The sequence below is a fragment of the Bos grunniens genome, chromosome 7, assembly GCF_055505025.1.
Source record: "Bos grunniens cultivar Pamir isolate PY7600 chromosome 7, Bosgru_T2T1.0, whole genome shotgun sequence".
In the NCBI taxonomy this organism is placed as follows: domain Eukaryota; kingdom Metazoa; phylum Chordata; class Mammalia; order Artiodactyla; family Bovidae; genus Bos; species Bos grunniens.
The window spans coordinates 14,508,072-14,531,385 of record NC_141171.1 but is presented as its reverse complement, the minus strand read 5'-3'; the positions used below and the strand labels follow the sequence as shown (position 1 = coordinate 14,531,385).

General features: G+C 45.4%; 2 protein-coding genes and 2 long non-coding RNA genes across 8 annotated transcripts; 2 read left to right on the top strand and 2 right to left on the bottom strand.

The window, feature by feature from the left end:
* Positions 1 to 3,602: 3,602 nt before the first annotated feature.
* On the bottom strand, positions 3,603 to 5,141 carry UBL5 (ubiquitin like 5). Of its 2 annotated transcripts, none has more exons than XM_086409203.1 (5): positions 5,012 to 5,141; positions 4,631 to 4,748; positions 4,389 to 4,472; positions 4,190 to 4,227; positions 3,603 to 3,752 (listed from the first exon to the last, which is right to left on the bottom strand). In XM_086409203.1, the coding sequence occupies exons 2-5, from the start codon at positions 4,684 to 4,686 to the stop codon at positions 3,709 to 3,711; spliced, it is 222 nt and encodes a 73-aa protein (XP_086265329.1). In that variant the 5' UTR covers positions 4,687 to 4,748; positions 5,012 to 5,141; the 3' UTR covers positions 3,603 to 3,708. The 2 variants fall into 2 exon arrangements, with proteins under 2 accessions (XP_086265329.1, XP_086265330.1); XM_086409204.1 differs by having other exon boundaries at positions 5,051 to 5,141.
* Positions 5,131 to 6,894, top strand: LOC147368545 (uncharacterized). The gene is made up of 2 exons (XR_015166680.1): positions 5,131 to 5,220; positions 5,617 to 6,894. It is a non-coding gene; the product is annotated as an uncharacterized LOC147368545 (long non-coding RNA).
* On the bottom strand, positions 5,610 to 10,976 carry LOC147368544 (uncharacterized). The gene is made up of 2 exons (XR_015166677.1): positions 10,672 to 10,976; positions 5,610 to 5,806 (listed from the first exon to the last, which is right to left on the bottom strand). It is a non-coding gene; the product is annotated as an uncharacterized LOC147368544 (long non-coding RNA).
* FBXL12 (F-box and leucine rich repeat protein 12) lies at positions 10,061 to 17,251 on the top strand. Of its 4 annotated transcripts, XM_086409156.1 has the most exons (4): positions 10,459 to 10,801; positions 10,912 to 10,984; positions 13,549 to 13,625; positions 15,765 to 17,251. In XM_086409156.1, exon 4 carries the CDS (start codon positions 15,765 to 15,767, stop codon positions 16,584 to 16,586), a length of 822 nt encoding a protein of 273 aa, XP_086265282.1. In that variant the 5' UTR covers positions 10,459 to 10,801; positions 10,912 to 10,984; positions 13,549 to 13,625; the 3' UTR covers positions 16,587 to 17,251. The 4 variants fall into 4 exon arrangements, with proteins under 4 accessions (XP_086265279.1, XP_086265282.1, XP_086265283.1 ...); XM_086409153.1 differs by lacking the exon at positions 13,549 to 13,625 and having other exon boundaries at positions 10,061 to 10,801; XM_086409155.1 differs by lacking the exon at positions 13,549 to 13,625 and having other exon boundaries at positions 10,465 to 10,801; positions 10,912 to 11,082.
* Positions 17,252 to 23,314: the final 6,063 nt, after the last annotated feature.

Below are 23,314 nucleotides of genomic sequence, written 5' to 3'. Positions count from 1 at the left end.
AACAATATCCCATCATTTTTGCTATATTGTTAGAAGTTAGGTCTGGCCTAAGAGGAAGGGATTACACAATAGTATGAGTGTGGTCCCAGCTCATTAGGGGCCATCTTAGAGGTCACCTCCCACACTTGTGGTATTTTTGATCACTTGGTTAAGATAGTATCTGAACTATTTTCCCTTTTGTAATAAGTAAATACTTTTGGAAGAGATACTTTTGAGTCTGTGCAAATATCCTTCACCCCCAAATTTTAACATCTATTAGTACATCTTGCCTACACCAATTATTACTATGATGATATAAGGATTAGTGATTTTTTTTTAAAGCATTGGTGAGTTCTTATTTTCCTCTTTCCTTCTACAATTAATTGAAATCCTTTTGTAATGAAGGGTTGTCCCTTCTTCCCCACTCATTTACACTTTCAGCTATTTATTTCTATGAGCATGGGGTTGAGGATATTTATTTCATTCTTTGGGTCATAGTCCAATATTATTCTTTTGTTGTTCAAGTTTTTCTACATTTGGCCACTGAGAGCTTTTTCACAGGTTGGCCTCTGTGCTCTTTCAACATGCTTCTACCTTTTTTGAGTACTTCTTATCTCAAGATGCTCCACCCTGAGCTTGAATTTTCCCTGCTCTAGCTCAGGAATCATTCACTTCTCCCAGAAACCCTGGTTCCCTTTATTGGAGAATATTGTTTAGAAACTAAGATCTGGGGGTTCCTTGAAGGTCCAGTGGTAAAGAATCCACCTGCCAATGCAGAAGACATGGGCTTGATCCCTGGCCCAGTAAGATCCCACATGCCGTGGAGCAACTAAGCCTGTGCACCTCAACTACTGAGCCTGTGTCTAGAGCCCAGGAGCTGCAACTACTGAAGCCTGTGTCCTGGAGTCTGTGCTCTGCAACAAGAGAAACCACTGCAGTGAGAAACCCGTGCACTGCAATGAAAAGTAGCCCCCCTCACCACAACTAGAGGAAAGCCTGAGCAGCAATGAAGACCCAGCACAGCCAAAAATAAATGAAACGTAAAATTATATATATAAAGAAACCAAGATCTGGAAGTAGATACTGGGGTATCACTGCTTCTGGTCCCTCTAAATGGATAAACAAGGAAATGTATGTACATATGCACGTAACTGTATTTCTATGTATGTCTGTAATGTTTTAAATGAAAATCATGAGTTCATACTGATGCTTCCAACTCTAATCAGTCCCATGGGGTTCTATTCACCCTCTTTCACAGTAACTTCTTTCTCCAGCAGCAAGACACCTGGTTATAATTATCTGCAATATATGTATCCAACTCTGTGTGTGAACAGATGTATATTAGTAAGACTAGTTTGGAAATTGCAAAATCATTCTATGAGGAACATATTTACCAACTATAGTACAATGTTTGTGTGTAATTCTTTTTGTCTTTAGCCTTATAGTATCAAATCAAAATACATTTTAGAAAATTATTTAGATCAGCTCCTTTCTCCCCCACCTCCTTCAGTGGGGTCTTGTAATTCACTTATACATATGGATCTGTTTGACTGGCTGCACTTGATCTTTCTATATCCTGGTTGACAAATGCGGAGTCCTGCATTCACCACCATAATTCCAGATGTGGCAATTCCATCACCACAAAAATCCCTCCTGCATACTGCCCTTTTATGTAAAAAAAGGCCAAAAAAAATTCAATAAAAATACCAATTAAAAAGAATGAGACAAAAAAATCATTAATATAGAAAAATAAAAAGCATTAAAAAAACTACTGAATGGAAAACAAATATTATAGAATGTATAATTTTTCCAATTGTATTTCAGAAAATTTCTGGATTCACTCAAATGTTAATTATTGCCACTGTCATTAGGGATGTTATATAAGTAAGAAACTTAATTTTTTGCAAATGTGTGGATTTTTTTTACAAGCAGATATTAGCATAGTAATTAAAAAAAAAATTAAATTGGGGACTTCCTGGGGGTCCAGTGGCTAAGACTCCATGCTCCCAATGGATGGGGACCTGGTTCAACCCCTGGTCAGGGAACCAGATCCCACATGCCACAACTAAGGATTTACATGACATGTGCTGCCAAGTAAATAACTAAAAATTAATATTAATTAAAACAATATTTTTAATGGAAGTTTACAGAAATACACTGAAAAAGGCTTCACCTCAGGAGAGAGAATGAGGCCAGGAGGGTGGTCTTACTTTTAGCTTGTACTTTTCTATGCTGATTTGAAAACAAGGACTCCAGCATGTCAAGGCTGTCATAAAATTTAAAAAAGAATTGGGGGGAGGGGGTTTATTTTCTAAGCAGACAGATTAGGAGGAGACTGAGCTAAAAGAGCAGGGGTACCAGAAGACACATATTTCTGATTTGTCAGGAGGAAGGGGAATCCTACGGACAGTAGGGAAGTCAAGGGGGCAGGTAAAAAGGAGGCCAGTGGAGACCAAGGAGAGACCAGCTTTAGTGGACTATAGACCAGCATCCCAGGCAGTCTGCACGACTGCGTCCCAAGAAGCTTGATGGCAAAAAGAAAGCATAAGGCTGGGGCGGGGGGGGTGCGGGGGGAGCAGTGGACTAGACTTGAACATGGTTATGTCCTGAGGAAGGACCTACCAGGTCAATACACAGAGAGGGGAGAAGGCTTGGAGCAAGGTTCTAGGTGAAACTTTCAAAAGCAGCTCCAGAATGTGGCTCTGGGTAAGGACAAGGTCAAGGCTGACCTCAGGAGCTGTGGCCAAGGGAACAGAAATGGAGTGTTTGATCTCCTGTCTACTCATACCTGAAGGAAGAAGGCCAGAGATGGATATAGCACCAGACATCCTGCTGTTTTAACTGCATTATCTCATTATTTCATGGAGATGTGGGTGTCATCATGGTGCCCCTTTTTAGAGGAAGAAACAGAGGATCGGCAAGGGCTGAATAGCCTAGGTCACACTGTTTTACTCTGTCCACTAGCATTTCACAGGTGCCAAGAACTGTGGCTGCTTAATCATGCTTATCTCATCTCTACTTCACAACATACCAATGAAGTAAACACAATCAGTTCCAGATTGGATAAGGAAATGAAGGTTAAGGGAGATTAAGTAACTACCCAGGGTCACAGTTGGTGGTAGGGCTGGGGTTCCACACCCAGTCTGTGTGAATCTAAACCTGTATTCCTAACTATTATTAATTCTAAGGTCCTTGCCCAGAGGATCCTTGGTCTATTGATGACAATAATCCCAGGATCTTTTGACCTTCAGAAAAGTGTTAGTCACTCAGTTGTGTCCAACTATTTGTGACCCCATGGACTGTGTAGCCTGGCTGGCTCCTCTGTTCATGGAATTCTCCAGGCAAGAATACAGGAGTGGATTGCCATTCTCTTCTCCAGGGGATCAAACCCAGGTCTCCCGCATTGCAGGCAGATTCTTTACTGTCTGAGCCACCAGGGCGGCCCAGAGACAGATGGCTAGCCCCAGAGCTCTGGTCTTCCACTCAGGTTCCCAATCTACTGACTCCCTCCTTGATCCAATCTTGAAGTCTTATTGAGCAGCTGGGTGGGTACTTAGAACAGTGACAACCAGATACCAACCCTCCGCTCAAGAGATAACTCTCACTCAAAGATGACAACAAAGCAGCCTCTAAGTTTTTATTAACATGAGTTTCCAAAAACAAGCATCCATATTAGTGTGGGGAGTGAGGGTGGGAGGAGGGAGAAGGGCAGGAAGAAGGAATTCTGCTCTATTGGTAATAAAGCTCCAGGTTCATCCCATCGTGGATTTCATCTGAAGTGAAGGTGTTAAGGAATCCTTAAGGTGGGCTCCATCCCCATCCCCATCTCTCACAACTGCAACATTTGGGACTGGATAATTTTGATTTGGAAAGAATCCAAACTTTGTAAAAAGTTCATGTTCCTTCTGCACAACAGACATCCTGGAATCTCGCTCCACCCTGATCTCCTGTCCCCCCTCAGGTGGAGCTTAGTAAATAAATATTTTGACCAGAAAGTGTCAAAGTCTTACAAGCCAAGTCAAAATATTTAACCAACCACCCTCCTCCCCCAACAAAATAATTAGATGGCTCCCACTCTCTAAATACTTACCATGTGTCACATTCTAAGTTAAATAGCTTATGGGCATAACCTCATACAGACCTGAGTATTGAACATAGGGAACCAAGTCTGGGTATGTAGATCCTTCCTCAAAAAGTCAAAAAAGGATACAGTCCCCCAGAGACACATGGTCCTTAAAAATCGTGTACCTGTGGGATAAAAACTTTTTAGAAAAAAATCTAAGGAGGCTCTTCACCCCAGAGACCAGCTGAAAAAGTTCTGCCTAAACAAAGGGCTGGCTGCAGCCCTCCCTCAACCAAACTCTTCTGGCCTGCTCCTGTCCAGCCCCTAGTTCTACCCCTGTACTCACCACTTCTTCAATACGATCTTGTTCCAACGGGTGCCAGTTTGGGCTGCGATCAGCTTCTTAAGGTCCCCGATGGTGTCATCCGTACTGGACGCAGAGGAGTTAAGGAAAATGGAAAGGGGACTCTCCCCATTCCCGCCCCAACCCCCAGGTTTAATTACAATCACCCTAAAACAAAGACTGAGTTGCCTGCCTCATGCCAAGCATCCCCCGGAAGCTACAGCACCTTGGTCGGCAGTGGATACTTGCACTTAACGCGCACCTTCTTTCCCAGACGGTCGTTGCAAACAACCTCGATCATCCTGGCTGGAGCAACACAAAGCGAGGACTGGGAGGCAACTGAATCGAGACTTCAGGGGTTCCCTAGGTCCCAAGACCCCCGGTTATTGAGACTTAACGTTCACGTCCCCATCACTCCCCGTCCCCATCACTCCCTTAGATCGGAGTCTCCCCAGGCCCCTAGTTCCGTGTCCCAGGACTTCGGACCCCAGGGCTACCGCGGACGCCGGGCAGCCGCGCTCCTCCCCTCCAGTAACCCGCCCAGGCCCCGACCCACTCCAGGTAGCCTGAAGACCGAGCCGAGCCTCTCGCAGGCCAGCGGATCCTCGAAGGCCGGGTCCCCTCACCTTTCCCCGACTCCGGATTCCTCCACCTGGCTCCCTCACCTCAAATCGCCTGGAAGCAGCAGACGCCACAACCTCCTCGCACGACTGCTAAACCCAGGCCAGAGTAGACACTAAGAACCTACGCTAAAACAGGAAGCGGAAGTGCGCAACCGGAAGCTCCACCCCTCCCCCCCGTGCCTGTCAACACGCCACGGAGTGCTCATCCCAGGGTAAGATGTGGGCTTGCAGTTCCCAGGAGCGGTTTTGGGCTTCCAAGCCTGGGCAGGGGGACACCTGTGGACGGAGCGTTGGGCCGAATGAGGGTCCCGGCTGGGGAGAGGAGTGGAGTGTCAGCGGTCTTGGACCGGCGCCCAGCCTTTTGGAGGCCCTTGGTTGAAGGCACTTCGTTGTGCCGAGACACCGTCTAGTGTGGCATCTGGTGGGGACGCCCAGGCACATCCCGAGGGAACAGGGTTGACCTCCTGTTCCTGAGCCCAACGAAGCCTCTAACAGGAGCCTGGATCAAGTCCTGCAGTTGTACTCTCCGCCCCGCTGCCTTCATTCAGGGCTGGACCCCGGAAGCGTTTTACTCATCCCTCCCCTCTGGCTATCTCGCCTGTCCCCAGGGACATCTGGGTTGCTGACTACAATCAGTAAGTGAAGGACTCTTCTGATTCTGGCCTGGGTACCAGCACTTACCAGCACTCCAGAATGGAGTTCAGCTCTTATCAGAATGCAGCACTGATGAGGAAGCTGGAAACCAGCACGCGTGCAAGAGCTCCCAGGTCTTTGACTTCAAGGAAGGTCGCTCCTGCCCTACAGAGGGCACTGTGTACCAGATCCCAACCTTGCTTTTCAGCCCCAGAGCAGCCCCTGGACTGATATGTTTCCCCAGGGCTGGTGGAACAGGGAACACCCCTTCCTAAATCCAACCTGCCTGTAGAACTCACTATTGAACTGTTTCTTCTCAGCAGACAGAATTCTAGTTTGACTAGCCTAAAAGGATTCACTCTGAAAAGGGGGCGGCAACCTCTGATTCACCCAATCCACTTTCTCAAAATAAGATGCAAGATTAGGCAGAAGACGTGAGATACCTTCCTGGGGAAAGGATGGATGCTTTGCGACCCTGTCGGGGCTGCCCTGAGTTAAGGAACTGGCTCAAGAAGTGCCGCCTCAAACACTAGACTCAGGGGCCTTCCTGCCTCAGGATTTTTTCTTTTTTCTGCCTCAGGGCAGAAATCTGTTGTTTCTCCAACCTCTGCAGAATCCCACTGAGTGGGCTTCAGAGGGCAGGGAATCTTAATGGAAAGTTTATTCAGATTGGAGACACAGATCCAGATGATGAATCAAAACCTCAGTCTCATTCCTTAATATTAAGCTGCATGGTCTCAACGGGCTTCCCAGATGGCGCTAGTGGTAAAGAACCCGCCTGCCTGGGTCGGGAAGATCCCCTGGAGAAGGAAATAGCAACCCACTCCAGTATTCTTGCTTGGAGAATCCCATGGACAGAGGAGCCTGGTGGGCTACAGTCCATGGAGTTGCAGAGTCAGACACGATTGAAGCGACTTAGCAGGCACACATGCTCACACATGATTCCAACATTCCCCTCTCTGATTCTCCTTTTCCTCATCCAGAAGAATAGATGGGGCAAGAAGGGAGATGGAATGTAAGGGGTAAGCTTGAAGGGACTGGTGTGCCTGGGGAAGTTTAGAAAGAGCACATCTTTGCATTCACATAGAAAAACTAGGTCACACCCGCTGTTGATGGTGTTGACCACTAGACAGCAGAATTGCTGAGCATATTCCTCTTTTTTGGTGCTTTTGGTGTTTTCCCAGTTATCTACAATGGACATATGTTACTCTTGTAATGAGGGGCAAAGTAAATTAAAAAAATTTATCAGTTGATTTGGCTGCATTGGGTCTTAGTTGCGGTATGCGGGATCTTTGTTCCCCGACCAGGGATTGAACCCCCATCCCCTGCATTGCAAGGCAGATTCTTAACCACTAGACCTCCAGGGAAGTCCCAGAAGAAATTTTGGGCTTTTTCGCCATACCAAATAGCATATCCGATCTTAGCATCCTGACCAGGGGCTGAACCCATACCCGATGCAGTGGAAGAACAAAGTCTTAACTATTGGACCACCAGGGAAGTAAGTGTTATTTAAAAAAAAAAAAGTTCTCACTCATTTTTTATGTTTCATTCAAAGGTAGCTAGGCAGTTCCCTGGTGGTCCAGTGGTTAGGACTCTACTCTCTCACTGCCTAGGGCCTGGGTTCTGTCCTTGGCTGCAGAACTAAGATCCTGAAAGCCATGCAACACAGAAAGAAAAAAACAAAAAACCCTTTCCTCAAAAGAAACCCCATAAATTAAAAAAAAATTTTTTTTAATTAAAATAGAGATAGCTAAAACACAGGATTGTGTTGCTGAGCCTATGGGCTGGGGGAGATTGAAAAGGGGTGAAGAGTGCTGCTGAAAGGGGAGGGAAATAAAGCCTGGGATTGTTGGGAGCTTGGGGATCTACTGGCGGCCTGCCAGTCCCAACTGGGCTAAGGCATCCTGAGGAAGTGGAGGGAATGGGCCATGGGAAGTCCCAGGACTAGGCTGCCACTGCTGCAAGGACTCCCTCCTCCAGAGCTGGGTGGGATATGGAAAGGCCTCAGGAGACTGGACAATTCACATTAGAGCTGCTGTTGCTGCTAAGTCACTTCAGTTGTATCCAACTCTGTGTGACCCCATAGATGGCAGCCCACCAGGATCCCCTGTCCCTGGGATTCTCCAGGCAAGAACACTGGAGTGGGTTGCCATTTCCTTCTCCAATGCATGAAAGTGAAAAGTGAAAGTGAAGTCACTCAGTCGTGTCCGACTCTTAGCGACCCCATGGACTGCAGCCTACCAGGCTCCTCCGTCCATAGGATTTTCCAGGCAAGAGTACTGGATTGGGTTGCCATTTCCGTCTCCAGACTCACATTAGAGACTTCTCTCTATTTCCTGATAAATGTCATTCAGAACTTCTCATGAAGAGACTCAGTACCTGCCCACTGGGGGCCAGGACAGCCCCACTCTCCCATCGGGGCCTCAAAAGGATCTGCTGTCATCTGCTACTGGGAGGAGCTAGGTGTTTCCTAGGAAGGAGAGTTCTGAGTCACAACTCAAGGCGCAAGCTGAGCAGGGCTCCTCTGCCCCTTATTACCTAAATTTCTGACCCGGAGGAAATTCTATGTGGGGGTGCCCATCCTTCCACTCCTGTTTGCTTGATGGGGAGGAGATGGTTCCTAGGAAACCTGTGTAACTGACAGAGGCATTGCCCCTTCATGATGCCATGGGCTTTCTAGAGAGAATCACAGCCAGAGAGATGCCCACACTCTGGCATCAGAAAAATCTGGGCTTGAAGCCCTAGCAAGCAACATGATGTTTGCATGACCCCTGGTGGGGGAATTAAGATCCCACATGCACTGTAGAGTTGGCCAAAAGAAAATTTAAAAAAGCAAACTCTTTTAGATGTATGTGTTAAATTTCTGCAACTATCTATCAACTATATCTGAATAAAGCTTAAAAAACCTATATTGCTTTCACTTATCCATAAATACATAAAAAGTAAAACACTGTGGTAGTCACCTATTAAGATGAGGAAACCAGAAACCCCTGGACTACCAGAGTCCAGTGGACCACCACGTCAACCATTGGACGACCAGGGAAGTCCCAGTTTGGCATTTCATACACAATTTCTTCTGTGTGTGCATGTATTAAAAACATATTTTGCCAGGGGATTACATGGTGGTCCAGTGGTTAGGACTCAGCACTTTTGCTGCAGTGGTCTGGCTTCAGTCCCTGCTTAGGGAACTAAGACCCCACAAGCTGCACAGCATGGCAAAACAACAAAGCCCCCAACAAACAAACCAAAACCATGTATTACCATTATAGGCTCCCGAGAGTGTGAGTTAGTAAAAGCTATTTTATATATATATATATATATATATATATATATATATATACACACACACACACACACACAGACATATATGTAATATATACTTTCTATGTTTCTATTATAAATACACTCTATTTATATATGACAAATCAAACCAGGAATTGGATTCATGTGTCAAAGGACATGCCTCATGTGAAGAGTTGTCTCACTGGAAGAGACCCTGATGCTGGGAGGGATTGGGGGCAGGAGGAGAAGGGGACGACAGAGGATGAGATGGCTGGATGGCATCACTGACTCGATGCACATGAGTTTGGGTGAACTCCAGGAGTTGGTGATAGACAGGGAGGCCTGGCATGCTGTGATTCATGGGGTTGAAGAGCGACTGAACTGAACTGAGTGTTTTTTAAATGAATTAATTTAGGAAAGTCATCAGCTAAACAGTTATTACAGTGCAGGTCTTATTCTCCAATTATGTAGTTCTTTCCTCAAATAGTATGACAAAATTCAGTGAGAGTGTAATTTTGAATAGCTTTTGCCAAATCACACTTTCAAGAGCCTATAATGGCAATACATGGTTTTTTGTTTGTTTGTTGGGGATTTTGTTGTCTTGCTATGCTGTACAGCTTGTGGGATCTTAGTATATGTTACACATATATGTATATATACTTTGGCCACCTGATGCAAAGATCTGACTCATTGGAAAAGACCCTGATGCTAGGAAAGATTGAAGGCAGGAGGAGAAGGGGACGACAGAGGATGAGATGGTTAGATGGCATCACCAACTCGATGGACATGAGTTTGAGCGAACTCCGGGAGTTGGTGATGAACAGGAAAGCCTGGTGTGCTGCAGTCCATGGGTTCCCAAAGAATCAGACACGACTGAGTGACTAAACTGAACTGAACTAATATATGTATATAAGAGAATGTTTAGCTCCAGTATTGTTTAGCTTGCCTGGAAGCAACCTGAATGCTCATCAATACAGGAGTGTTTCAATAAATTTCACTGCCCTTATGACTTGGCAACTTTAAAAATGAGTGTTATATATGTGGAGGAAGTGTCAGTTCAGGCTCTGTGGAGAACAATTTGGCGCCATCAGTAAAAGTAAAAAATTCAGTGTCTTTTAACAAGCTATATCACTTCTACAAATTTATTCTCATGCACAAAAAAGCATTATTAAGTAAAAAAATAGGGACTTCTCTCTCTGCCTAGAGCTCCGCTTTTGGTCCCGCCCTTTAGGGCTCGGCATCAGCAGCCCACTCCAGTACTCTTGCCTGGAAAATCCCATGGACTGAGAAGCCTGGTAGGCTACAGTCCATGGGGTCGCAAGGAGTCGAACACTACTGAGCAGCTTCACGTCACTTAATCGCCCAGTCACGCATTAGGAGCTCGGTCCTAATCTCCAGCCATGCCCCCAGTCTCGTTCCCGCCCTTAACCCCGCCTCAGGCCTCAATGTCGACCGAGCCACGCCTTTTGTGTTTGGCCCGCCTCTCCGGCCCCGCCCCCGAGTCTTGTTCCCACCTTAACCCCGCCCTGGACTTCGTTATCGCCTTAGCCACGCCTTCCGGGCTAGGTCCCAGTCCCTAGCCCCATCCTCTGTGCGGAGTTCTGATACCGTGCTGGACTGGCTGCCAGATCCAGCCACATCCCCTGAAGAGGAAAGCCGAAACTCCGTCAGCTACCGGAAACTGCGACCACCTCCCTGTCCGCACCCTCTTTTCCCCCCGCTTCTTAGGGCCCCCACAGGGCGAGTACCCGGGTTTCTTTAGTCGGAAGCGGAAGTGCGTGTCAACGGGATCATGGCGACTTTTGCCGACTTGCCCGACTCGGTCCTGCTGGAGATCTTCTCTTATCTCCCGGTCCGGGATCGGATCCGAATCTCCAGGTGCGGCCGCCCCCTGCGGGAGGGAAGGGCCAGGCGGGGGGCGTATCAGGAGATGCACATCTGATCCTCGCGGGGCCGGGGTCGTTCTAACGGCGGGTCCCCTCCCCCAGGGTCTGTCACCACTGGAAGAAGCTGGTGGACGACCGGTGGCTGTGGCGACACGTCGACCTGACGCTCTACACGGTATGCGGGTCTGGCCGGGCAGGCCTGGGCCGAGGTCGGGTTGGTCAGACTTCGAAGACCACGCCTCCAACCCTGTGTTTCGAGCGAGGCTCTCCCGGGTGCGTCCCGCCCGTGTCCCTTACTTGCTCTGCAGTGACCTCCAGGCCTCAGCTTCCCCATTTCCAGAATGGGTGTAACCAAGGTCTTGCAGGAAAAGAGCTTATTGATGAGTTTTCATGGAGAAATTTTCTATAGTCGACTTAGTTCTAGAATTAATCTCCTGAGTAGTCAACCAAATCATTTCAACTTTCTCCCACTTGTGCTTTATTTATTTTTCTTTGTTGTTGTTCAGTCGCTAAGTTGCCCGACTCTTTGCCACCCTATGAACTACAGCACACCAGGCTCCCCTGTCCTTCACTGATTTCCCGGAGTCGCTCAAATTCATGTCCATTGACTTAGTGATCCTCTCTAACCATCTCATCCTCTGCTGCCCCCTTCTCCTTTTGCCTTCAATCTTTCCCAGCATTGGGTCTTTTCCAATGAGTTGGCCCTTTGCATTTTTCTTTTTATTATGAACTATTTCAAATAGATATAGAAATGTATAGAGGATATATATCTGAAACTATGTACTCACCACCTAGATTTAATCTTTTTAAACCTTTGGCTTTATTCACTGCAGATCTTGTGAAATACACATACAAATGTTTCTATACGAACATATGCATACAACATTTGCACATATGTTTCTTGCACTTTTGAAACCCTCCTCAGAGATAACCGTGACTATAAAGTGGATTTGTATCCCTTCATGTTTTTATTTACTGCCTATGTATGTGCTTATAAGCAATATACAGTATTGTTAATGTGTTTCTAAAATGGAGATAAAACTACTCTTTAGATAATTAAATGCTATTTTACTTATATTAATATATCCACCCATTACCAACTTTATTCACACATCACTTTTGAGATTTACTCTAATTAGTACTTGTAAATCTAATTCATTCCTTTTAATTGCTGTTAAATGAATATACCACAGTTTGTTTCTCTATTTTCCTGTTGACAGATGATTAGATTATTTCCAACTTTCTACTATCACAAACAGCTTTATAAGACCGTGTCTCAAACTTTATTGTGCATATGAATCACCTGTTAGTGTTAGGTTGGTGTTGGTCACTCAGTCGTGTCCAGCTTTTTGCAACCCCATGGACTATAGCCCACCAGGCTCCTCTGTCCATGGGATTTCCCAGTCGAGAATACTGGTGTGGGTTGCCATTTCCTCCTCTGGGGGATCTTCCCGACCCATTGCATTGACAGGCGGATTCTTTACCTCCAAGCCACCAGACTATTTTATTATGAAAACTTTCAAACGTATATAATAGTTAAAAGAACAGTACAGAGAACACAGAGTTGCCCACCACTAATACTTAATACATTTGTTGTATCATCTCTTCATCCATCCATCCCTCTTTCCATCAAGCTTTTATTTTCCAAATGTTTGTTTATTTTGTTTTCCCATTTGATTTTTTAAGTATGCTTCAAAATCAGTTGCAGATGAGTCCACTTCTAAAACACTTTAGTACCCATAACAGAGATTAACTAGGACATTTGTTTTACATTTCTCTTTTTGGGGTTTAACTTTTTAAAATCACACATCATGAATAATTCTTACAAAAATGTGGAAGTAGTATAACTATGTATGGTGATGGGTATTAACTAGACTTATTGTGATGATCATGTCATAATACATATAAGTATTGAATCATTATGTTGTATGCCTGAAACTAATAAGTGTTATATGTTAATTATATCTAAATTAAAACAAAACCAAAAAAAATTGAAATATTGTCACAAATGAAGCAAGAGCCTTTGACAGTCATCCCCTGGTATCTCTACCCTTCCCCAGAATAACCACTATTATGTGTGGAATTTCCTTCTGTAGCATTTTCTATGCTTTTGGAGCCTTGGGGCTTTATAGGGAAGGAAAGGGCAGTGGTTACAAGAGCAGGATTGGCCTTTGGGGTCAGGCTGTGTTGAATCATAGTTGTACTCTTGCAGCAAGATTCGGCCAATGCATTTTTCCAGTAGGGGGGTGGGGTGGGGACGGAGACCTGCCTTGCAACCAGGTACTGTGTGAGCCTTCTAGTTCAATGCTCAGCGCTGCATCTGGCAAACAGTAGTTACTCAATACAAGTTAACCATTATGGTTGAAAGAATTGTACCCATATAAATTATAATATATATATAATAGTCTTCCCAGGTGGGGCTAGTGGTAAAGAATCTGCCTGCCGTTGCAGGACACATAAGAGACGCCAGTTCAATCACTGGGTCAGGAAGATCCCCTGGAGAAGGAAATGGCAACCCACTCCAGCATTCTTGCCTGGAGAATCCCTTGGACTGAGGAGCCTGTTGGGCTACAGTCCATGGGGTCACAAAAGAGTCAGACATGACTTAGCAGCTAAACAACAAAAGTACATAGTATTGTTTCTTTTTTCTTTAACCCTGAAGGTATCATTTTGCCACTCCTTCCTGCATGTCTTGAGGAGTTACCCACGTTTGAATCTCTGAATCCTCTTTGTTCTTAGTTGCTATCTACATGGCTGTTATCACTGAACATTTTTGCTGTTAAAACCATGATGTCAGAAACCAACGTTTCTGTAAGGTAAATTCCACAAAACAGGTATTACTAGGTTAGGCAGTGTGTTCATTTAAACCAACTAAAGAATTCGTTTAAAAAAACATAAGTGTGGGGGGGGCGCTCAGAGATAAATGCACAGGATTGAAAATATACAAAATGATAAACATTGGAAGGTAAGGTCTCTCCCTGCTTCTGTCACCCAGGTCACCTTGTTCTTTCCCAGAAAGGCAGTAGATGTTCCTGTATTTGAAAAAACAAAACAGGTGCCAGTGGGGGTCCATATTTTAAATTTCAGTAAAAATCAGATTGCATTTCAAAGTAGCCAGACCAAGTCCCACCAGCAGGACCCAAGAACTGCTTTTCCACATCCTGGCTAGTGTTTGATATCATGAAACTTAAAGGATTTTCTCATTTGTCTTTTTACAAGTAAAAATGCTTCAACTTCTGGCTTTGTGGCCATTTGATATTTTGCCAACAGTGGCTTCCACTCTTGTGAGTTACCTTTTAGTGGCCAGTGTTTCTAGTGAATCCCTTTCCTCAGCCCAAATTTGCAGGTCTGAATTTGATCAGGAAGATTTGATTTCTCTATCAAGAGTAGTTAACAGGGGGGGAGGGATAAATTAGGAGTTTGAGATTAAACTATACATACTACTATATATAAAATAGGTAACCAACAAAGACCTACTGTATAGCACAGTTGGAGCAATACTCAATATCTTATAATAACCTAAAATGGAATAGAATATAAAATATATATATATAGATCCAGCCATATATATATATATTCATCCATATATATACACATATGGGCTTCTCTGGTGGCTCAGGTGGTAAAGAAGCTGCCTGAAATTCAGAAGACCTGGGTTTGATCCCTGGGTCAGAAAGGTCTCCTGGAGAAGGGAATGACTACCCGCTCTAGTATTCTTGCCTAGAGAACTCCATGGACAGAGGAGCCCGGTGGGTGACAGTCCATGGAGTCACAAAGAGTCAGACATGACTGAGTGATTAACTCTTTTACATATATATATAGCTGTACACCAAAATAGCAATCACTGAATCACTTCGCTCTGCACCAAAACTAATACATTGTAACATACTGTAAATTAACTATATTTCAATGAAAGTGTGAAAAACATGAATTTAGGAATAAAAGGATTAGGGATACCAAGAACCCAACAGAAAAGGAACAGCTGAGAGACAGCAGAATATCGTCTTGCCTGGTCATGGATTTTGCTAATAAAAAAGTCATATTTACCAAAAAAAAAGTCAACAAATTCTATGGTATGCAGTTTCTTTTTTCTGCTTTTTTCTTTTTAAAGGTAAACTGTACATATGATAAAATACATGAAATACTAGTTATTTATAGTTTGTTTTCTACAAGTCTAACTTCCCAGGGTTAAATTTTGCAGCTTTCACTATTACTAAGCTATGATTTTTTGTTTGTTTGTTTGTTTACATCTAATTTACCCTGGGCAGTTTTAACCTTTTTCAGTTTTTATTTTGTGTTGCTCATTGCTATGAAGAGGTGGTCATTAAGAATGGGATAGGCACTTCCTTGGTGGTTCAGTGGTTAAGACTCCAGGCTTCCACTGCAGGAGGCGAGGGTTTGATCCCTGGTTGGTGAACTAATATCCCACATACCACATGGGATGGCCAAAAAAAGAAAAAGAGATAAAAATATTGCTGGGTGGATTCACTTTTTTTAAAATCTTAAAAGGTATAAAGTTTTATTAAACCTGGAATCAATAGTACTATTTCATAAATTAGCAGTAAAATTTTCCTAGGGTATATATACAGATCACAGTGATTTTCATTGTGCAAGGAATTGAAAGGTTTAGAAACAGGCTTTTTGTTGTTGTTGTTTCACTTTCTTACTTATTCCAGAAGGTAATGAGACTCACTGTCCTGGTAGAGACAGATATGTTATGATGGTCTCTTATCCACCATTGCTTTTGTTCAAACTTAGAGGTCAAAATGATGGGGTTAAACCATCCTGTTACTTCTGGAAAGGTATCTGGTTGAGTAAGGCTGGTGAGGGAAGGACAGAATTCCCAGGAAGCCTCAGAACCCTACCTGGGGCTTGTCTGTCTCCAGGTGGGTGGGGTCCCTGGAAGATGCCCCGTATCTCTGGTCCAGACACCCTCCCACCTCTGGCTCTTACAGATGCGGCCCAAAGTCATGTGGCACCTCCTCCGCCGGTACATGGCATCCAGGCTCCATTCCCTACGGATGGGCGGCTACCTGTTCTCAGGCTCCCAGGCTCCCCAGCTGTCCCCTGCCCTGATGAGGGCCCTGGGTCAGAAGTGCCCCAACCTCAAGCGCCTCTGCCTGCATGTGGCCAACCTGAGCATGGTGCCCATCACCAGCCTGCCCTGCACCCTGAGGACCCTGGAGCTGCACAGCTGTGAGATCTCCATGGCCTGGCTCCATAAAGAGCAGGACCCCACGGTGCTGCCCCTGCTCGAGTGCATTGTGCTGGACCGCGTCCCCGCCTTCCGCGACGAGCACCTGCAGGGCCTCACACGTTTCCGCGCCCTGCGCTCGCTGGTGCTGGGTGGCACCTACCGAGTGACTGAGACGGGGCTGGATATGGGCCTGCAGGAGCTGAACTACCTGCAGAGGCTGGAGGTGCTGGGCTGTACCCTCTCGGCCGACAGCACCCTCCTGGCCATCAGCCGCCACCTCCGAGATGTGCGGAAGATCCGGCTGACCGTTCGGGGCCTCTCGGCCCCTGGCCTGTCTGTCCTGGAGGGCATGCCAGCCCTGGAGAGTCTGTGCCTGCTGGGGCCACTTGTCACCCCGGAAATGCCTTCCCCACAGGAGATCCTCGCCTCCTGCCTCACCATGCCCAAGCTCAGGGTCCTTGAGCTGCAGGGGCTGGGCTGGGAGGGTCAGGAGGCAGAGAGGATCCTGTCTAAGGGGCTACCGCACTGTATGGTCATTGTCAGGGCCTTGCCCAAAGAGTCCATGGACTGGTGGATGTGACTGCACCCCCCCCCCCCCCGACCCAGGGATCCCCCTCTTAGCTTTCATTAATGAGATCTGGACCCTCTGAGCAGCACCTTGCCAGTAGGCAAGTAATCAGGTTGGAGAGGCCTGAAGGCCAGGTAGAGAGAACCCAGGCCTTGGTGTCTTCAGGTCATTGGGATCATGGTTTACCAGCTGTATGGCCTCTGTGACATGAGCCAGCCCCTTGGAGGCCCTATCCTCACATCTGGAGATGAAGAAGACCTCAGCTACCTCATGGTTACGTTACCGAGCCTTAATGTTTACCACCCCAGGGCCCACCAATGGCCCTCCATGAAGAGCTGTTCTCAGGAACAGGACGATGCGGAAGGGCAGTTTAGGACTTAGGGAGACCTGAGGGGCCGAGACCCCTTAGGAAGCCTAGAAAGCCTAGGAAGCTTAGGAAGCCTATCTATGCATGCACACTGCACACTAACATGTCATTGACACGCAGACACACCACTGATAACACTGACAGACCTACATGCACACAGGAGACATGGAAAGGAGGGCAGATACAATTCATGCTTTGATGATCAAAATGTTAAAGATCCGAAGCTGTCCTTTCTGTATTTTGTATTCTGGATTTTCCCAATTTTCCATAGTGTAATTTTGCTATTAAAGACAATCTTTTTTTTTTTTTTTTTAAGTGTTTGGTTTATTTATTCAACAAATGTGTCTCAAGCTATTTTACAGGGACTGTTCTAGGCACTGGGACCACAGCAATGAATGAAACACACACAAGGAAGAAGGCAGGGTGATCAACAGGTGAACATACGCATGGAATAGTTTTAGAGACTCTGAGCCAATAAACTAGGGCCATGTGATGGACACACGTGTGTTTGGTTGGGTGGGCAGGTGGGCTTCTCTGAGGGGAAGCCTGGGAGACAATGAGGAACCAGCCCTGGGGAGCACTAGGAAAGACAGAAAAAGCAAAGACCTAAGATGGAAATAATGAACTTGGCATTTTCTGAGGATGGGAAGAAGGTCCCAGGGGCCAAGTGAACATTAGTGAAATCAGACAGGATGAGGAGACGTTGGAAGGGCCTCACAGGTGGCTTTGGTTTCAGGGGTTCCGTAAGGAGCAACTCGTTTTCCTGTTTTTGAGTCTGAACCACTTCAAAGATGCAGGTGGCAGACAGCGATCCTAAGTGCCTACCCTTGAAATGAGGTGTGTGTGTGTGTGTTTTTTTTTTTTGAAGTAGAGTTGATTTACGATGTTGTGTTCATTTCTGCCATACAGCAAAGTGACTCATGACTCACTTATATGTATGCATATACTATTTTTTTTTTTTTTTTGCAACACAGCATGTGTGATCTTAGTTTCCCAACTAGGGATCAAACCTGTGCCCCCTGCAGTGGAAGTGAAGGAAGCCTACAGTGAATGGTGTTGCTGGGTTTGTGGTCCCCAAAGAAGATTTAACTCCAGACCAAAGACAGTTTCAGTCACTCAGAGCTTTGTGTAGATTTTTATTTGAAGTGAAAGTGACAGAGAAAGCTTCTGACATAGACATCAGAAGGGGGCAGGAGAATACCTGGTTTGCTAGTTTCGGCAGGGCATTATATACTCTTCTGCTAGCTAGTTAAATAAAAATAATACCTCAAGGTTTGTAAAAGTTCCACCATACCCTTTCCCAAGGCATACATCATGTCATACCTTTGGCACAAGATAAGCCAGGGGGAATGATCCTGGTCAATGTCTCTGGAGACATACTGTTGCTGTGTCATCAGGGCTACAAGTCTTGGGAAACAGTTCCCCAGGCAAGATTTGTTACAATTATAATTATTCATAGAGTCTAAGAAAAGCATTTCCATGAGTAAGACACTGCAGCCATTAGTTCCAGACCTAAAGAAAGGCCAGTTCTCAGGCAAGATACATTGTTGCACAAGGCTTAAGGAAAGCATGAGCAAGAATATTGGACTCCCCTTTAAAGGGCCCTAAGCTTTAAGTCAGAAGCAGGGTGTCTTAACCACTGGACCACCAGGGGAATCCCTACGTATTCTTTTTTATATGTTTTCCCATGATGGTTTATCCCAGAATATTGAATATAGTGGACTTCCCAGGAAGCTCAGTGGTAAAGAATCTACCTGCCAATGCAGGAGACATAAGAGACATGGGTTTGATCCCTGGGTCGGGAAGATCCTGTGGAGGAGGGCATGGCAACTCACTCCAGTATTCTTGCCTGGAGAATCCCATGGACAGAGGAGGCTGGTGGGCTACAGTCCATAGGGTCACATAATCGGATATGACTGAAGCGGCTTAGTACACACTGAATATAGTTCCCTGTGCTATCCAATAGGACCTTGTTGGGTTTTTTGTTTTGTCTTTTCTGGCCACACCTCACAGCTTGTGAGATCTTAGTTCTCTGACCAGGGATCAAACCTGTGCCCCCAGCAGTGGAAGGATGGAGTCCTAACCACTGGACCAAGTGAAGTCCCTAGGACTGTGTTGTTTATCCATGAGTGTTACTCCTGATCGGAGCTGGGTAGGAGGGTATGTGTGGCTTTGCAGGCTCACCACCTGCCTGCCAGTTCAGTGTGTCTGCTCTGTGGTGGGCAGAGCCAGGAGAGAGGAAAGGGGGCTGAGCTGGGTACCCTTGGTTCTTTTTTCCAAGTTCACCTATCAGAGAGGACCCAGATGTTTCATTCTTTTCCCACTGGGGCAGCCAATGGAAATTCCTTCCCATCTGACCACATGAAGACCAGGGTGTGACTGCTCCCCTGATGTGGCCATAGTTAGGGGTCTACTTGTCCCACACTGGGACCAAATCTAGCAGCTCCTGCCCAAGGCATCTAGGGGACCAGGTTGATCCAGGCTGGGGCATGGACCCTGGGGACATCTCAGGAAGGGAAATGACCAAGGGCTCTGTCACCTTGGTAGAGGGTGTTTGGAGATCTGGTATATACTGTTGGGAGAGGGGGTGTGATGGAGAGATTGACAGAAGCCCTGTCCTGGCCTCTGCTGGTCTCCCTGGAGATGGAGTGTTGTTGTTTAATCACTAAGTTGTGTCTGACTCTGCAGCCACATGAACTGGAGCCTGCCAGGCTCCTCTGTTCTAGAGATTTCCCAGGCAAGAAAACTGGAGTGTGTTGCCATTTCCTACTGATATTCAACCTGGAACAGCTCTTTTCCTGCCTTTCCAGTGGGAATGGAGCAACAAATATGGAGTTAGAGGCAGTGGTGTACACAGAAATGTTTAATGGCTGGTGTTAGCAGGTGGTGGTGGGGGGGGGAGTCCTCATTCGTAATGCCTGTAGAATGTGCAGATTTTTGTGGTGTAAAACTCTCTACCATGGCTGGTTTCAAGCTACCAACAGTTTAACAACTTGGCTCAAGAAATTCATGACAATTTAGCAATCAGCTCCCCTACACTGGCATGAACTGGCTGCAGCACACCGCTAGTTAGAGGTGTTTTTTCCCCAGGCTCACCTGGTGGAGGACTCATTCTATCTTAGCGGTGCCTTCCTCGAGTTTAGCTCTGAAGGTTGGTGGAGTTGTGGGACATCAGACAGAGCTCCTCCCCACTTGGGATCTTCTCATCCTTAACCAATGCCTTTTCCTAGATAAGGAGCTGGGGGCTTAAGGCTGTCCTCTGTTTTAAAATGTATCTGGGACTTCCTGGGTGGCACAGTGGATAAGAATCCACCTGCCATGCAGGGGACACAGGTTCGATCCCTGGTCCGGGAGGATTCCTCTTGCCATGGAGCAACTACACCTGTGCACCACCACTACTGAGCCTGCGTCCTGCAACTACTGAGGCCTGCATGCCTCGATCCTGTGCTCCAGAGCAAGAGAAGCCATGACAATGAGAAGCCCATGAACCGCAACAGAGTAGCCCCCAGTCATCACAGCTAGAGAAAGCCCGAGTGCAGCAACAAAGACCCAGCACAACCAAAAATATATAAATAAAATGTACCTGGACCATGGTGAAGCCTTGGGGCAGGAGTCCTGGTTCTCCCCTCAAGCAATAACATTATCTTTGAGCTGTTTTTTAGATACTGCAAGTCCCTACATATGAATGAGTTTTGTCCTAAGAGTATGTTCATAAGTCCAATTTGTTAGCCTGTGTATTCAAGTAACACAATCACTGTATAGTACTATACTGTAACAGGTTGATAATAATTTTCACACAAATAATGCATAAAAACAAACACAGAAATATGGAAAACGTTTTAAATCTTATAGTACAGTACCTTGAAGGTCCAGTTCAGTTCAGTTCAGTCACTCAATCATGTCCAACTCTTTGCAACCCCATGGACTGCAGCACACCAGGCTTCACTGTCCTTCACCATCTCCTGGAACTTGCTCAAACTCATGTCCTTCGAGTTGGTGATGCCATCCAACCATCTCATTCTCTGTTGTCCCCTTCTCCTTCTGCCTTCAATCTTTCCCAGCCTCAGGGTCTTTTCCAATGAGTCAGTTCTTCATATCAGGTGGCCAAAGTATTAGAGCTTCAGCTGCAGCGGCAGCATCAGTTCTTCCAATGAATATTCAGGACTGATTTCCTTTAGGATAGACTGGTTGGATCTCCTTGCAGTCCAAGGGACTCTCAAGAGTCTTCTTCAACACCACAGTTCAAAAGCATCAATTCTTTGGAGCTAAGTTTTCTTTATAGTCCAACTCTCACATCCATACATTATGACTGGAAAAACCATAGGCTTGAGTAGACAGACCTTTGTTGGCAAAGTAATGTCTCTGCTATTTATATGCTGTCTAGGTTGGTCATAGCTTTTCTTTCAAGGAACAAGCGTCTTTTAATTTCATGACTGCAGTCACCTTCTGCAGTGATTTTGGAGCCCAAGAAAATAAAGTCAGCCACTGTTTCACCATCTATTTGCCATGAAGTGATGGGACTGGATGCCATGATCTTAGCTTTCCAAATGTTGAGTTTTAAGCGAGCTTTTTCAGTCTCCTCTTTCACTTTCATCAAAAGGCTCTTCATAGAGGCTCTTTCTGCCATGAGGGTGGTGTCATCTGCATATCTGAGGTTATTGATATTTCTCCCTGCAATCTTGATTCCAGCTTGTGCTTCATCCAGCCCGGCATTTTGCATAATGTACTCTGCATATAAGTTAAATAAGCAGGGTGACAATATACAGCCTTAATGTACTCCTTTCCCAATTTGGAACCAGTCCGTTGTTTCACGTCCAGTTCTAACTGTTGCCTCTTGAACTGAGTACAGATTTCTCAGGAGGCAGGTGAGGTGGTCTTGAAGAATTTTCCACAGTTTGCTGTGATCTACACAGTCAAAGGCTTTGGTGTAATCAATAAAGCAGAAGTAGATGTTTTTCTGGAATTCTTTTGCTTTTTCTATGATCCAACAGATGTTGACAATTTGATCTCTGGTTCCTCTGCCTTTTCTAAATCCAGCTTGAACATCTGGAAGTTCACGGATCATGTACTATTTAAGCCTCGCTTGGAGAATTTTGAGCATTACTTTGCTAGCATGTGAGATGACTGCAATTGTGCTGTAGTTTGAACATTCTTTGGCATTGCCCTTCTTTGGGATTGGAATGAAAACTGACCTTTTCCAGTTCTGTGGTCACTGCTGAGTTTTCCAAATTTCTTGGCATATTGAGTGCAGCACTTTCAGAGCATCATCTTTTAGGATTTGAAATAGCTCAACTGAAATTCCATCACCTCCACTAGCTTTGTTTGTAGTGATGCTTCCTAAGGCTCACTTGACTTTGCATTCCTGGCTCTAGGTGAGTGGTCACACCATCATGGTTATCTGGGTCATGAAGATCTTTTTTGCAGGGTTCTTCTGTGTATTCTTGCCACCTCTTCTTAATATCTTCTGCTTCTGTTAGGTCCCTACCATTTCTGTCCTTTATTGAGCCCATCTTTGCATGATATGTTCCCTTTGTATCTCTTATTTTCTTGAAGAGACCTCTAGTCTTTCCCATTCTATTGTTTTCCTCTATTTCTTTGCATTGTTCACTGAGGAAGGCTTAGCTTTCCTTGCTATTCTTTGGACCTCTCCATTCAAATGGTTATGTCTTTTCTTTTCTCCTTGGCCTTTTGCTTCTCTTCTTTCCTCAGCTATTTGTAAGGCCTCCTCAGGCAACCATTTTGCCTTTTTGCATTTCTTTTTCTTGGGGATGGTCTTGATCATGGCCTCCTGTAAAATGTCACAAACCTCCATCCATAGTTCTTCAGGCACTCAGATCTACTCCCTTGAATCTATTTCTCACTTCCACTATATAATCGTAAGGGATTTGATTGAGATCATACCTGAATGGTCTAGTGGTTTTCCCTACTCTCTTCAATTTAAGAAAATTTATTGAAAATTCAGGAGTACAGTACAGTGGCTGGCAAACAGGGGCTGGCAAGAAGTGAACAGGCAAGGAGAGTTACTGACTGAGGAGGGAGAGGAGGTGGAAAAAGGTTAGAGCTGAAGGATCATGAGCAATAGGAGATGGAGGAAAAGCTGCGGTTTCATTAACGCATGATATTGATGGCATAGGTTCTGGTTTTTGGCCAGAACCAGATGTATGTTTGAATCTTCAAAAGTTCTCAACTTGAAGGTTCCTGTGTAGGGGACTTACTGTAATGAAACCCCCACCAGGTGGGAGAAAGTAACTGTATGCTCTCCATAAGGACAGAGACCCCAGAACGGTTGGAACCAGAAAGTTGATGATGTTGACTCCCAGTTACCTCACCACCAACCAATCAGAAGAATGTCCATGAGCTGATCATGCCTTCC